The sequence below is a fragment of the Chlamydotis macqueenii genome, chromosome 1, assembly GCF_036417535.1.
Source record: "Chlamydotis macqueenii isolate bChlMac1 chromosome 1, bChlMac1.mat, whole genome shotgun sequence".
Classification (NCBI taxonomy): domain Eukaryota; kingdom Metazoa; phylum Chordata; class Aves; order Otidiformes; family Otididae; genus Chlamydotis; species Chlamydotis macqueenii.
This window is the reverse complement of record NC_141556.1, coordinates 76888492-76904695: the sequence shown is the minus strand read 5'-3', so window position 1 is coordinate 76904695 and position 16204 is coordinate 76888492. Positions and strand designations below refer to the sequence as shown.

At 37.4% G+C, this 16204-nt stretch overlaps 1 protein-coding gene across 1 annotated transcript in view; it reads left to right on the top strand.

The window, feature by feature from the left end:
• EFCAB6 (EF-hand calcium binding domain 6) overlaps window positions 1-16204 on the top strand; it is a 105936-nt gene that overhangs the window by 17231 nt on the left and 72501 nt on the right. Inside the window, exons 5-7 of the mRNA XM_086747825.1 lie at window positions 8154-8302; window positions 14526-14639; window positions 14912-15029. Of these exons, the coding sequence (XP_086603951.1) occupies window positions 8154-8302; window positions 14526-14639; window positions 14912-15029 (381 nt within the window). The remainder of the gene's footprint in view (window positions 1-8153; window positions 8303-14525; window positions 14640-14911; window positions 15030-16204) is intronic.

The following is a 16204-nucleotide window of genomic DNA, read 5'->3' as shown; positions in this document are numbered from 1 at the left end:
ACTAATTTAATTTGAAAATCAGAGAAAGAAAAGGGATACGGCAGCAATTTTAAAATATTGACCTTAAAAGCTTTTTCTTAAAAGTCACATGCTCAAGACGAAGCTGTCCCTAGGCGCCTTTAATATACTTATGTGGCAGTTATGCAGCAAATAACTCAAGGTTATTTTCCTTGGCAGCAATTTCAGAGCAAATCTTTGTGTAAAGAATGATTTATTTTCCTTGAACAATGGACTGGATTCATAGAAAGTATAATGGGTACATTTGTTTATTTTTCAATTTTAACAATTAGGAGGTATTTGTAGGTGTGTAAAAATAGAAAATAAAGAATAGTTGTACTTACAGTTAGCATAGCTTGATACTTAGGAAGCTAGAAGCCATTTCTATGTTTATTAAATGTGCATTGTCAGCTTCAATTTTTTTTTTAAATTACTAACTAAAAAAATCATTTCACATGAAGTGTAGCTTAAGGAACACATACTGAAATTAAAAGCAAACCTGGACTTCAGAGTGTGTAGCACAATTCTTAGCTTTCTTGTGCTTGGTTGTGCAGTAGTGTTATCAGCACTGAGATATGTGCTAGCCTTCTAACTTTTGGGCAAAACTTGTGCAAAGATGCCCCATTGTGGATCTGGTTAGTGCAGCTGTATTCATGGCACTGATTGAAGAATATTATGGCTGCATAGGACTGGATGCTTAAGCCTATCAGAGCCAAAACTAGGGGTAAAGTTAATGTAGTTGGGATCCATCTGCTCTGAAAGACTGTGTGTTTGCAAGAACAGTTCTTTAGAGAGGGTCTGATCCAATGCCCCTTGAATGTGATTAATATATTTTCGTTGTTTTCAACTTGTTTTGATTCAGTCCTTTCATTTCGGATGTATAGAGAAAACAGTGATCAAATTTAAGCAGGTATTGAACGTAAGCAGGTACAGGAATATTTTTTTTCAGATGATAACCTATCAATTGGTTTACATTTTAGAAACAGGGAAGTCATAGAAATAAATAGTGAGATCATTTAATGAAGGAAGACAAGGCAATCTAAAGGCTAACTTAAATACCTGAGGCTTGTTGCCATTTCTTGTAAGTGAAAAAACATACTAGCATATCCAGAGAGCACGCAGAAGCGGACCATAACTTAGGATTTCTGAATGATCCTGTGGTGGAGCATGTTTTCCTCCTTCATTCTATAGAGAAGGTTTGAAAAGACTGCTGTCAGTGTCTGAAGGTAATCTTTGGAAATACATTCCTTGGTCAATAAATTTATGAAAGCAAACTAATCATTGCCATGTTTAGGACTGATAATTTGGTTTTTGAGGCATGTTGACATAGATCAATCAAGAATGATGAATGCTACATAATATTTGTTCTCTCCATATGCCCAGATGAGGGCAATAAAAAGTCTTCTATTGATTTTTGTCATAAAAATGGGCTCTGGCCTGATTTTAATGGCTGCTGCAAAGACCAACTCAATCTCCATTCGTTACATGTCCAGATTGTATCTGCCCCTTCTGTAAGGATGTGGTTAATGGTGTGCAAAGTATAATGGCGATCCTTGCCTATTCATGGGGATCTTGTATAAGAAGCTGGAGCATAAAGAACAGTGGGTCAAAGTGCAATTTTGAATGAGTAATTAGTTCTGTATTTCTATTTGTTAATTAAATAAGACTGACTTTCCAGCCCTGATAGATGCAGATTCATAATAAGCCATTTTGTTCCAAACAGCAGAAACTGCCTGAGAGTAACAGTGTAAAGTTCCTAGGGGAAGGAATGCAACTGTTTTCATGCAGTGGAAAACAGAGTACCGCATGGGTTGCTTAAAACTGTCACTAATGTAGGATAATGACTGAAGAGTGTTCCTGTTCTGTAGTAAGGCCGTGGTAATTTGTGTATGTATCTGTTTTCTGTTGTAGGTTGGAGTTTTTTGGTAATTCAAAAACTGAGCTGTAAACAAGTGAGAATTTCAGACACTCCTAAAATGTGCCAAAGTACCATTCCTGAATCTGAGATGTACTATTAGCTTGATCTTTCTCATGGCATTTTCATGAAATAGAACTGTCAATCTGCAAATAATCCGCTCACACCAATGTTTTTGAAGTATTCCTTTTATTTTGAATGTATGCATGAAAAGTTTGTTCAAAGTAGAATTGAATCTATGCATCTTATTACATATGTTTCTAATGCACTTCACATATGACAAAGTCCTGCCTATATATTCATTCTTTATTTCCATATGTACAACTCACAGCTAAAATAATCTTAATCTCTTTTAAATTTCCTTGAAAATAAATTCACAGATAATCCTCACCCTCTAATAAGACACAAAGAGAAGGCTCAAGGGGAAATAAGATGTGGGAGAATTGCTGGGGAAAAGAAGTGAAGTCTGCCATGAATTATACATGGACTCATGGCTTACATGCATCAATAAAACGTGTGTGGTTTATTGTGATAACCAGGACAGCCCCATGGGTTGGGCAGCATTGTCATTCTACTTTTACAAATGGTAAACTGATGAGAGGCAAGTCAATGACTTCCCAGGTGTATTAAGTAAATGTAATACTGGGATCAGAAATTCCTGTCTTTCAGTACCCCATAAAAGCAGTGGAATTATGATGGTTTTAGCACCTAATCATTTCTTCACATTTTTCCATACAGCCCAAAGAACAGGGAGGAAAACAGAATATGTTACAGTGCAGCTCTCTTTCCTTGTCCTAAATGGAATTTGCCAAATGGCTAACCAAGTTGTCTTGTCTTTATCACCTAACCGATCCCATAAATTTCAAGTGGAATTTAACACTCCCTCACCCCCTAATGCTGATGCAAGTACTGGGTTATAAATGGCTGGTATTTGTCTTGTTTTTCATAAGATCCTGGCTTCTACCATGAGGCACTGAAAGGGTTAATATCCCAAAGAAGTCTGGAAAAAGTACTTCGCAAAATTAGGACTTTTATTTTCATATATTGTCAAAGTGAAAACCAGAAACACAGTTTAACATCAGGTGCTCTCATTCCCAGGATATTGGAAAATTGTCCAAAAAAAAGCGCACCACAATCATGATTCAAGGAAGAGTGTGAATGCTTTAAAGCTTAATGCTAGCAGACTCCTTTGAATAAGGAGTTTAAGAGGTGACTACATCATATGCTCTAGTATCTTCACTAGATAGACAAACTCAAATGAAAAAATTAGGCAATCAATTTTTTGTTATTACTTCTTGGAATAAGTTCATCAGGACTAACTGGATGCATTTTTGTCAGACATAATTTAATCAAACAAGTTTCATTGTATTTAGATGCTAATTTGGGGCTAAATTCAAAAGAACTTGAGATAAACTTAGTTGCCTGTGATACACAACATGTTCTAATAGGAGAATTTCAGCTTTAGACTTTATAGATCCTCTCTATACTACAGAATTTTAATCTTCATTTTTAAAACTACATCTTTCTAGATTTCATGACAAGGAGGATAAAATATGAGCATGAGTCACAGAAGTATTTTCTGAAGGGGAATAAAGCTAAATCCCACAGTAACTTATGATAAACTGGTCCTGCATTCGGTAACAAACTATCATTCTGAAAGATGAAAACTATTCATTTTTTTCCAAGCATTTGAATACAATCTGAGAACAGCAAGTGTAAACAGTATTAACAGCTTCACTGCTGATCAGGAGAAATATCTAGAAAATAACTGTTAACTATCAAAGATTAATTTCTAAGCTGTGGAAGTTAATACCATATGGAAATGAGTTTTAATTGCCAAGTGCGGTTCCCATTTAATCCAGACGAAGCTGCTGCAATTTTTCCAGCCTGCTATAAAATCCAGACAACTTGCTACAGACTTTACGTGTGACTTATCATAAGTTACACTGGAATTTGTTTAAGAATATCATAATATTCTTATATTATTAGTAGAGGAATGTCCCTGTGCAGATATATTAAAATTCATGTTCATGTAGATGGCCAACCAAATGGCACTGTATGTAGGATTTGAATTATATTATGCAGACAACTCACATACTATAGACAATCTTGGGCAGAGGAAAGAGACCAGAGAAAAATGTAGTGGAAGGGAGAAAAAAGTAATTCACTGTTTATTTGTTTTTCACAGTCTTTTACATACTGTGTTTCTAAAGATTTCATAATTTCCTCTTTATTCAATTCACTACAAGTATGATCTAGAATAGCTATGTCCTCTAAAAATCACTCTTTTTCTCTAGGCTGTGGAACCATTACTGTGTTAGAGATTGTAATGTGATGGATTACAAAGAATTTCTGAAGAATTTTGGCATAAGTACAGATACAGTTAAAGAAAAAAGCACAGAAAACAATGTTCCAGGTATGTGCTCAGAAAAGGAGTGGAAACTTGGATACTTTTCCTCTTTCCAGTTATATAAATGGAAGTATTTCCTTTAGCCTTGATGGATCTGATTTGCAATTTTGTAGAACATGGATAGCTTCTGATTCTCAGCAGATACAACTAAGACAGGGAGGAAAAGAAAGCCAGTTTCCTTTGACCTGGGGAATTCTACCAACTGTGTGTGAAAACTGTATTTAAAATCAAAAGACGACACATTACATGGGCCAAAAAATAAAATCACCATTACAAGATCATAAACCTCAGGTTTATGTTTCCTTCAGTACGATCAGAAGAAGGCAAGCTCTTTTGAAATAATGAAGTCAGAATATATAGTATTTTAAGATATGCACACCATTTTATGCAACCATAGTGTGACTATATAAAGGTATGCAAGTTTCTGCAGTACTATCAAAGATTATTTTGAAACCCTTAATGACCAAAAATAGAGGGTTTTTATCCCCTGTCGAGTACTGAAATTGTGGAGAAATAATCTTATAAATGAAGGCTCCTCCTCCTTCCTAGTACATGCTCTACCTAGCATTGTTCATGATTAATCCTTGTAATTAACCCATCTAGTTAACAGGCCCTGGGGCACAACTTCCCAACTCGTTCCACCATAGGTTGCCTCAGACATAAAATAACCTTGCTTGTAGGATATTCCTGCAGCCCTGCCACACTCAGTGTCTTTGACTCAACTCTTGCCCTCTGATTCCTATTTTCATCTCTTTCCACCCAAGTGGAGCCTTGTCCATGTGAAATAGTTATACAAAATTACCAGTCAATATTGGTCTAAGAATAGATTTTAAATCATGCAGAAAAATGAGTAGTAACCTCTTTGGTGCAAAACTGAATGATATTTGTTTAATAAATGTTAGTACCCAACCAAAACTAAACTGAAATAGAGCTGTTCTAAATGGAATTGAGCATTCACACAAATACATTTCAAAAGTTTAAGCAATAAAAAATACAACTTTATTTCAACAGGAAGGAAAATCTGTGTTCGGCAGGCCACTGAGCAGGCAGAGGGAACAGTGGAGGGCATGTCCTAAGCACAGAGTAGTGACACTTTGCTATCCTTTTCCATAGACAAGAGCATTTTATTTCCTATGTAGGCCCATGGAAATAACCTTTGAAAGAGTTTGGTGCACATGCCTTTTGTGCATAACGTTCTTGAAATCCTTATGTCTTGTCTGACACAGTGGTTGCTGCTATGCTCTGACTCAAATATAACACATCCATAGCAGAATTGTTATCCCAAAGAATGTACATGGTAACAGCACACTAAGTAGAGCAGTATAAAACAAACCACCGTCACAAAATAAACTGCTAAGCTCAACTGAAATAAATATTCCACAGAATTTGTTTGGTTTTGCTTTGTTTGTTTGGTTTTGGAGTTTTTTGGATGGTGAATCATTGAGAGAGCTATTTGACTTACAGTTACTGGAAGCTCTTCCAAGGACTGTGGGAGCTAAGACAGGACAGTGAGATGGGAATATGTGAAGAAAATGGAAAAGAAAAGAGCCTTTGCAAGGTCAATAGGCGTGTTTATTATCAAAAGCCTATAAGGAAACTGTCTTCCATTTCCTGAAAATGTATTTTTGGTAGTGGATCATTCTGTAAATATATTGACAAAAAAAAAGGGAGTTAGTTTCTAGTAGTACCTTCTGATATTAAATGTAATAAAGTTATCTGTTAAGATCATAAGTTATGTGAATTAGTGTTTTGAAATAAATATCAAATGGAAAACTACTACAACACATGCACAGATTATTTAGCATCATTTTGACCTACTGATCAAGTTTGAAATACAAGAAAATAGAAGAAAGTTGTATTTCAGATTTGGTTTAGTCTTTCAGTGCATAAGGATTTCTCCAGTTAACAGAAATGACCTTTAAGAGTTTTATTTAGATGACTTTATTTCTTTGAAGCTGACAAAGCTGTGGACTTTGCTAAATCAGTTTTCTTAACAGCACTAATCTGCCAGAAAATAAAAGGGAAGGAACAGAAGGAGAAAAAACTTTTTCTGCAGCCTTCACCAGCAAAACATTTTCTACAGTGTTCACCAGCTGAGCATGCTGTGACAAAGTGCAGTCTGGATAGCACTGAGAGGGCATTTAGAGAAAAGGTAAGGGAGTGTTATTAATACTTTGGAATACTTTGACAAGTGGGAAAGATGAGCCAGTATCACAGGAAAAAAGAATTGCCAAGCTTTGAGGCCAATTAATTATATCAGCTTCTTTTATGAATAAAATCCATTCACAGAGTTTCTTGTCTGCTTTTAAAGCTGGAGAGGAGAAGAAGTAGTTCTGTTTTATTTTGTGTGTTCCAGTCTTGTTTATTAGATTCACAGCATTAAAACCATATGTATTAGAACTCTAGATTCCTTAGGCTAAAACAAAATGACAGCGCATCAAAGCTTGATGGCTAAGGTGTTTCATAATGTGAATTGCTAGATCATTCTGTCAGATCAAAGTAAGTAATGACTTACACTGAGTAATGACTAGTTATCATTGTCTGACAATTATTTTCTGACCTGCATGAATTAAATTATTAGTGGATAGGTGCTACTGCAGAAGCACATTTTTTTTAATACGTGGTGGCAGGCTTAGAATAGAGAGTGGAGCTGGAATACACATGGTAAATGACCTCTCCACATGTCCTTCATCTTAACTGAAGAGGGTTGGGGAGTGCAATGGTGGAACATAACTGTGTTCCACCTGCTTTATGGAAGGTGAAGAGAAACAAAATTTTCCAACACTTATTCTTATGCCTTCGTGTTATGAAAATGCTTACTCTCTAAGAAAAGAGAAGCTGATACTGTGCATAAAGACTGCATATTCTACTGCAAACTCAATTACACAGACCTGTAAATGTGCTTTCTCAGCCTTGAAAAGACAAGAGAGGAGGGGCAAACAAGGCTACAGGGACGTTCAACATCTTGACCCTTTTTCATCTTGTCTGTCTTTGATACGGAGGTCAAGGCCTGGATTGGAAGCACAGTACATTTCACGTTACAGGCCCTCCCAGTCCTTGATGTTTATTTTGGGCTTTCTAAAGTCTCTCTATACATTATCTTTACAGCGTGATTTTGGTAATTTTGAGTGAACAATAATCAGCTTAAAAGCAGATGGGGTGCTTGTCAAAAAATGGTAAGGGGAGAAAAGCCTCAGGGATGCTTGCAGTATTCAACAGCCCAGTGTGAGCTAGCATTTCAGAAAAACAAACCAGTCTTCCTATTGTTTTATGAACCTTACCAAAATCTGCAGTAAGTCAACTTTCAGGCATTCTACAAGTCCCATAAGCGAAAACACATCTGCATAGCTCCTTTGTGATAGCCCATGAATTAAAAAAAAAAACCAAAGAAATGTGTGATATGTTTATACAACAGCTATATTAACTATTCCATATCTTCTAATATTTTCCAGTATTCACTGTGTTAATGACCCATTTTAATAAAGGGGACTTTGATACTAGGTTATTCAATGGATGGTTTTAAAGTTACGTTAAGATAGATGTTATCAAGCAGGCGGATCCACCAAGTATTTTTAGCTCTGAATTTTGAGGCAGAGTTATTATTTGAGAAACTTGTCTGACTTGTCACTTGAGAGTGTGCAACTGGGAATACTGTTTTGTAGTAAGCTTATTAATTAAACATCTGACGGTCAGAGCATGCCAGGGTAACCTATTTGATCAGTTCACAGAGAAGAACATTTGAAAAGGTCTTGTAAAAAATGCATTATTGTTTTAAAAGCTTCATGAACTTGATTTTTCTGAACAAAACACTATAAATTATATTCATTACAGCTGTGTTCAGCCTATCAGGACATTGAAAAAGCCTTCAGAGCAATTGATGTCAGTCAGAGTGGATTTGTGTCTTTGGATTACTTGAAGTTGGTCATAAATGACTTTGTATTTCCTTTGCCAAATGAAACTTTTCAAGAGCTAATGAATAGGTAAGAATCATATTATTTTATTTTCTTAGGAAACAGTTTTTAGCACTGCAGCCTTATAACTTTATTATTGTTTTTTGTGACTACGATCAGTAATTCATCTTACTTGTGCCTATGTTGCAGTATGCATGACACAGTATGTAAAAGCTGATGTAGCTGGGTATAAAATCTAGGTTTTTTGCAGTAAGGTATATAAGTTTAATGGAGTAGAAGCTTTAAGTTACTGCTTTCTTACTTCTATTTGCTCACAACTTTGTATTTAATTTCCTAAAGGGAGCATTACTGGCTTGCATACAAATGACTAGTGATGTGGGATGGTGTGAATTTGCTGGAAGAGCAGCCTCACAACTGTTAGCACAACATTTGCATGGTGATAGTGTTACCCTACAAGCCTCTCCTTTTTAAATATGCTGGTGTGTCAAGGAAAATAAAGGAAGAAGCAAAACTAAAGCCAATGAATATTGCAGAAAGCTTTCACTCTGCACTGCTCATTGTCAGTCGCTGAAAAGGATAACTGAAGGGACACTTCTGTGCTTCATAGTAAAGCAATTTCATACCTGGAAATATGAATTTAAACTAAAATGAGGCAAAAATCTTTTGAACCTAGATTTTGACATTATAAATATTTTTATTAAAACTGCTGTGAAGGTTGAGAATTCATGCCAAATACTGGATTCAAGTCAATGTACTATTTTACTTTAACCAGGCATCTTTGTGGTATTATGACCAAAACTCAAATAATCTTGTGGGCAGTATAATGTACAGAACATAAATGGATATAAAATATTTGCCAGCCCTGCTTCAATGATCTCGTAGAATCATAGAATGGTTTGGGTTGGAAGGGACCTTAAAGATTATCTAGTTCCAACCCACCGACCATGGGCAGGGACACCTTCCATTAGACCAGCTCACTTCAAAGCTGCATCCAACCTGGCCTTAAGCATTTCCAGGGATGAGGTATCCACAACTTCTCTGGGCAACCTGTTCCAGTGTTCCACTGCCCTCATAGTAGAGAATTTCTATCTTCTATCTAAATCTAAATCTACTCTCTTTCGGTTTAGAAACCATTACCCTTTGCCCTATCACTACATGGCCTTGTCAAAAGTCCCTCTCCAGCTTTTTTGTAGGCCCCCTTTAGGTGCTGGAAGGCTGCTATAAGGTCTCCCCAGAGCCTTCTGTTCTCCAAGCTTAACAACCCCAGCTCTCTCAGCCTGTCCTCATAGGAGAAGTGCTCCAGTCCTCTGACGATCTTTGTGGCCCTCCTCTGGACTCACTTCAACAGGTCCATGTCTTTCTTTACGTTGAGGCCTCCAAAGCTGGACACAGTACTCCAGGTGTGGTCTCACAAGAGCGGAGAAGAGGGGGAGAATCATCTCTCTCAACCTGCCTTTCATGCTTGTTTTAATGCAGCAGAGGATGCAGTTGGCTTTCTGTGCTGAAAGTGCATATTGCCAGCTCATGTTGAGCTTCACATCAATGAACACCCCCAAGTCCTTCTCCTCAAGGCTGCTTGCAATTCATTCTTTGCCCAGCCTGTATTTGTGCTTGGGATTGCCCCCACCCATGTGCAGGACCTTGCACTTGGCCTGGTTGAACTTCATGAGGTTGGCACGCACCCACCTGTCCAACCTCTCAGGGTCCCTCTGGATGGCATCCCTTCCCTCCAGTGTGTTGACTGCACCACACAGCCTGGTGTCATTGGTGAACTTGGTGAGAGTGCACTCTATCCCACTGTCCATGTCGCCTACAAAGGTGTTGAACAGCACCAGTCCCAATACTGACATCTGAGGAACGCCTCTTGTCACTGTTCTCCACTTGGACATCAAGCGATTGACCACAACTCTTTGAGTCCGATCATCCAGCCAATTCCGTATCCACCAAGTGGCCCATTCATCAAATCCATGTCTCTCCAGTTTTGAGACAGGGATGTCATGTGGGGCAGTGTCAAATGCTTTGCACCATCTCAGCAGAGTTTAGGCCACAGGACATTTTCCAAAATATGTTTTCCTGGACAAGATCTCTTCAGCTTATGCTGACTGGCTTCCTAAACTCATATTTCCTTTTTAAAGCCAAAATATAATTGGAATGGATGTTTTTGTGGCTTTTGGTTAAATCTAGACCAGGATGTCTCATGATTAATCTTTTGTACTCAGAAACCAAAAACTGTGAGAAGAAAACTGCCAGAGTATACTTTATACTTGCTGACAACAGTGCCAAGGCCAGTCAAAGAGAAAGGAAGAACAACTTAACTCTTACACAGCATTTGTACTCCAAAATATTGCTTAAGCTTACAACAACAGAACAAGGCACCCAAATGATACAATGTGAGGAGGTCAGTAACCAGATCATGCATTACTGCTTAATGCTTCCACAATTTATACTTTATCTGTTTAAATTTTTGGAAGAATAGAATCATCCATGTAAATAATAAGTTATTTTTTTTTCTTTATATGCACTAGTCAGCAGTAAAGAGCTCGGTGCAGATATAAATTTTACAGCAGCAGGTGCTGTATGAGAGTGTCATCTGCAGTAACCATATTGCATTGTGCATTCAGCAGATAAATCTGATTTGCTTCTAGTCATTCACAGTGTGATATAACAATGATCAACTATTACTTTTTCAAAAAATTACTATTATATTTTTTGAATTCATGTCACTTGCTAGTTTAAATCTTAAAGTAAATCTTACTCTTAAGGGCAGTTGCATAATGGAAAGATTTCTGCATGTATTCTTCCACTGGAGTTTTCACTAGCATATGAAAAATATAGTGACATTTTAATGATGCTGTAAACAGAAATGTTCAAGCCTATATATGCCATATCTCTGAGGTGTATAATGTAATTTAGAAGATCCACCAGGTGAATGGAACAACAGCAAAAGTTCCTCATAGTCATCTAGTTCTAATAATGAAGTAACTTCATTGTAGCTGATAATAAATGTAATAGTAATTGATTGGCAAGGGACATGATTTCAAGGTTTTTAAGATTCTGTTTAAATAATATGACATGAGATGTGCCAGGGAGCTGTTTATAGGAAGTAAGACATGACAGCATTTTATGGTTGTTTGAGGTATTTACATCTCATGGGCTTCTGATATAAAATTCAGGGCCCATTGAAGTTGATGCAATTTTTCCTTAGACTTCAGCTAGGATTTCATCCTTGACTGGTTTAGGTCCAGATTACCCATGGACTTATCTCTCCATATATGTCTCCACTGCAGCAAGATCAAATACATGAGAAGCAGACCATTGAGGTGTACTTCATTCAAAGAACATCACTCATCTGAGTCCCAAATTCCATGAATTCCATCACTTCTACTATTGAAAATTCTTTTGCTCAGAAGTAAAACATCATAAACTTGAGATCATATAAAGATTTGCATAAACTGAAGGAATTTATTTCACAGTATTTCAGCATTCCCACATGAGAAATATTTTGGTTGTGTTTTGGAGCTTTGCTGTGGATTGTATCCCTTCACAGGTTGAGGGGTGTGAGTGCAGGGTATTCTTCTTGACAGTTGGGAGCTAATAATACATGATCAGTATGAAGGCTTTGCCAAAAGAGGGCCTAACTTCTAAGACTCTACTCTGGTGGCTGCTGGGATTTCTAATTGGTGACTTTTATTTATAATGTGAGATAAATCATTGTGCTCAGTTGGTCAGGACTTTGGTGAGCATAATAGCAGTTAAAAACACAAGGACAGTTTTCAGCAGCAGAGGTAGATTTAAACTCTTTGTTACCCTCATGCTTCATTTCTGTAATTTATGATTTCTATAAAAGTAGCAGATGCTAAGGCACTGATGGTTAAAAATTTCTCAATGGGTAGTATTATGTAAAGGACCACTAGGAGTTTATATGTCGCAAGGTTTTACCAGGTATCTATGTTGTTACAGCGCTAATCAGGCAATTATTTTGCAAATATACTCTTTTGTACTTTGATATCACCATAAGTATACTTCCAAAAAGCCATGCAGAATTTATTTTTATTACTTTAATAAGTTATCTGGTCTACTGTAGTAGATAAAATGCTAGATTACCACTCAGAAAAGATGTGCATTTTTTTCTGGCCCTACAGTGGAATGACCTTTTTATGCCTCAGTTATTCTACCTATGGCATCTAAATATTGTACTTACTGCCCTTCTAGCACAGCTTGAAATCTGAGGGCCAGTATTACAACTATAAAGAGGGATTGATTTGAAATTAAAAAAATACTCTGAAGTCCTTCCTTAGTTTTTATTCCCACTGACTTAGCTTTGTCTAAATAGGGCTTTCTTCAATTTGATCCGTGGAACTTAATGCTGGGGAGTTCCTCCCTGGTCCCCGTCAGGGCCTGAGTCATCTCTTTCTATGATAAAACCTGCAAGAGAAAAGTGTTGTGTTGGCCAGCCACAGAAGAACTGGAAGAGCTCCATGATCCATTACCCATCTCCAGAATGAAGGAAAACCACTGCACTTTGTGGACTGATCGATAGCAGCACAAATCATAGCTAGTAATGCCAAGCCTTCACACATCTGCATTAGCACTTCTTCCCAAGTTCCCTTCCACTCCCAGGATTTTGCCAATTGTCACTGCTGAAGTCTGAGAGGTGACTGCAGGGCTTCTGAGCAAGCAAGTGGAAGTGGAGAGGTCTGTTGCTCTGATTGACGCAGCTTTGGCTGGTTGCTCGTTTTCAGTGCAGAATTGCTCTCTACAGTGCAATTTGAGTGATTTAGTAGACCACAGACGTTTGAGTGTGAAGTGATCTCGGTTGGGGGCTCAAAATAACAGTTGTTATCTTGGCCTTAATTTTAAAGATCATCTGTTATTTCATACTGTTTATTTCATATTCATCTATCCAAGACAATAATCAGATATGAAATATCTATCCTTCCCACAGCTTTTTTTAATAACTCATCCCTCAATAGTATTGTTGGCAAAGCCCTTCCCTGCAGGGAATGAAATGGCTCCCCTGGTGAAATTTGAATGCTAGCACTGTCTCTCTTCATTTACCTTGAGCTTTTGGTGCTCGGCCCTTCCCAGCCTCTCTTCTGGGGTCTGGTGCATTGTTCTGCAGTGGTGGTGCATGCGTGCTACTCACAGGCAAGACCGTTGTAAAAAGTCAAGTTCCTTCCCCGCCCATTAAACACCCTGTGCTGTCAGGTTGTGGTCGGCCAAAGCCTGAAAGCAGTGATTCTTGCAGCTTTTGGTTTTCAGCTTTGTTGGCTGAGCTTGAGAAACTGCTGGGCAGTCCAAAAACTTGAGTTTTTTGTAAAAGATCCAGAAGTCTTGCATACCTCTGACTGCGTTTGATAATTTTTTTACTTTGTCCTAAAATGCCCTAAACACCATCTGCCACCATTTTAAGGAGCGTTAGAATTTTTAAAAGCTTTTCTGAGACAACTAGAGTAGCGAGTCAGCATGTTTCTGATAGTATGTGAGGGATGTAATGGCCTACAAAGCACTATCTGAAGTAGGAGTGTGTTTAGCCGTGCTCATTGGAGCTTTCTGCGGTACCATTGAAACTGAATAGGAGATATGCCAATGATTTGGAGGGTCATGGGATCAGGTTCTTATTGATTTTAAAGTAATTGTGCATGGAAGATAATCCTAGTGAACTTTCCATGGTGTTTAACTTAGTTCAATACTTCCAGTACTTTTGAAGTTTTCAAATTTGGATACAATGAACTTCATAACATTATAAAAAACCCAACATACTATTCCCCTTAGTTAGTTTCTCTACTATTATGTGTAAATAATGAGAAGGCATGCATTAAATACTATCTCATTCTAAACATCTGTAATGTGAACATCTATGCCTGAACTGCTCCTCCTAGACTCCATTTTATAGTCACTGGAGAGAAACAATGGGCAGGATTCATCTAAGGAGTTCTAAACGTCTACTTTAGGATGAGTAGATCCTGTCCTGAAAGTGCCCGTTTCTCCCCGATGACTCTAAAGGGAATTTAGAGTGACTTGCTCAGGTTCAGGCATCTATATTTGGTTAGATGAATTCTTGCCTGGGGTCTGATTCTTCCACAGATAGATATTTGGAACTGAGAAAATAAGTTGGCTCAGTTTACATATTTAGTAATAATAAAAGCTATGCAAGCTTACTGCAATTATGAATGTTGCACACATTGATGTTATAATGGTGATGTGATGTTCTAATTCAAAATTCTTCTTAGAATATAGAATGTTTTTATAAGAAAGTCTTTTAAAACTGTTTTCTTTTTTTAAAAATCAGATTTGGACTGAAAACCACAGGTAAAATTTCTTGGCAACAATTTTTAGAGAAGTTCCAGGATCCTGGGAGCACCTTTGAAAACAGGCAGACGATTCCTATGAGAAAAAACCATAAGTAAGTAGGAAGTTCCTTCTTTATATTAATAACCTGTGGTATACATATTTGTTGAAAATGAGAAGTGTATCCACTCAATGGTCACCCTTGATTAAATTCAGTTTGAAAATCTTTTGGCAATGCTTTCTCTAAGTGCACTCTTATTTTGAATCCTACCAAACCCTGAGTCTTAATGAGGTGATTTATTTTTCCTGCTCTGAGAAGAACATAGTGAGCAAAAGAGGGTGAGACATGAAAGCATTACAAAGACTATCTTTTTTTTCCTCTTCCAGAGTAAATCCTGCTAGAGGAGATGAAGATTTCTCCAGTGACACTGTTCTTCAGAAGCTGCACAGATACATCCGAGATGCTTATCCCTCTTTAAAGCAGGCATTCCTTATGCTTGATGAAGTAAGAGCAATTATTTTTAGGTGTTGCCTTGGTTAATTACTCTTACAGCTAAACATTTGTGTCTCATGTCTGCTTCAAGGTCATCTGGTGGTTGCCAGTCTTTGTTTTCTGCTACAGCAGCATGCAGAGTCTGTTTTTCAAGTTTCTTTAACACAGATATGTGCAACCAGGGGTGAAATAATCTGTTAGAACTTCTCTGATAAACAAAAATTATTGACCTCCTACAATTTCACTGGAAGTCATGTTGGCCAGTTCTTTAATCATCCCTGTGGCTACCTTTGAACCCCTGCTAGTTTTTTTGTGTATTTCATGAAATGTTATGACAGAAATGAGAATTGGTGCTTTCATAGAAGTTGCACTGGTACCAGAAAAACAAATAATGTAACTTTCCAGATATTGCTAACTGTTCCCCTGTTTCTACATCCAAGGATTGCCTGAGTCCCTTATGCCTAAGATCATACTAGCAATTTATGTCTGCTTTGATTATATATTATGACCTGCAAATCTTTTAGAGTAACTGCTTCTTATAATTAAGATTCCACTTCTATTCTGATATATTTTCTCCATATCTCAATGTAGGACTTTATTAGAAAGCTTATTCTTTGCTTGTGCTTGTTCTTCCCCATCGTGCTGTGTCAGTGGTTTGTTCTCTTCGTCATTTTACTGTTGCATTTGTATTTCAGTTAGCTATGGTCGTTTGATGTTTTAAATGTTGGGGTTTTTTTTCCAAGACATTTGTACACATGTGTATGTATATATGTATATAAATATATATACAGAGAGAGAGAGAGGGCTGTGTCTACTCTGTTTATACGCAAGCCCACAGACACATATATATATACATGTGTGCATAAAAAGGATGTATAGCACAGGGCTAAAAATCGGCCCCTGCAAGACCTCATAAGAAACATACCTGCTTGAGAATGGGTTATTATCTACAACTCCATTTGAAGGTTTCTGTTATCTTGTTCTGTTATCTATCACATTTGTCTGATATCTGCCATTTGCATCTGCAGTGTTCTCATTTCTTAGTCAAAATGACACGCCACTGGGCATAAGTAAGGTATACCATTGCCTCAGGCAGCATACAGCACCAGGATAGCAGGCAGGGCCCCAGTGCCCATTTTGCCTCTGCTAGACTCCTGCATAGCCCTGTCAGTAGCTATTTCCAAGAG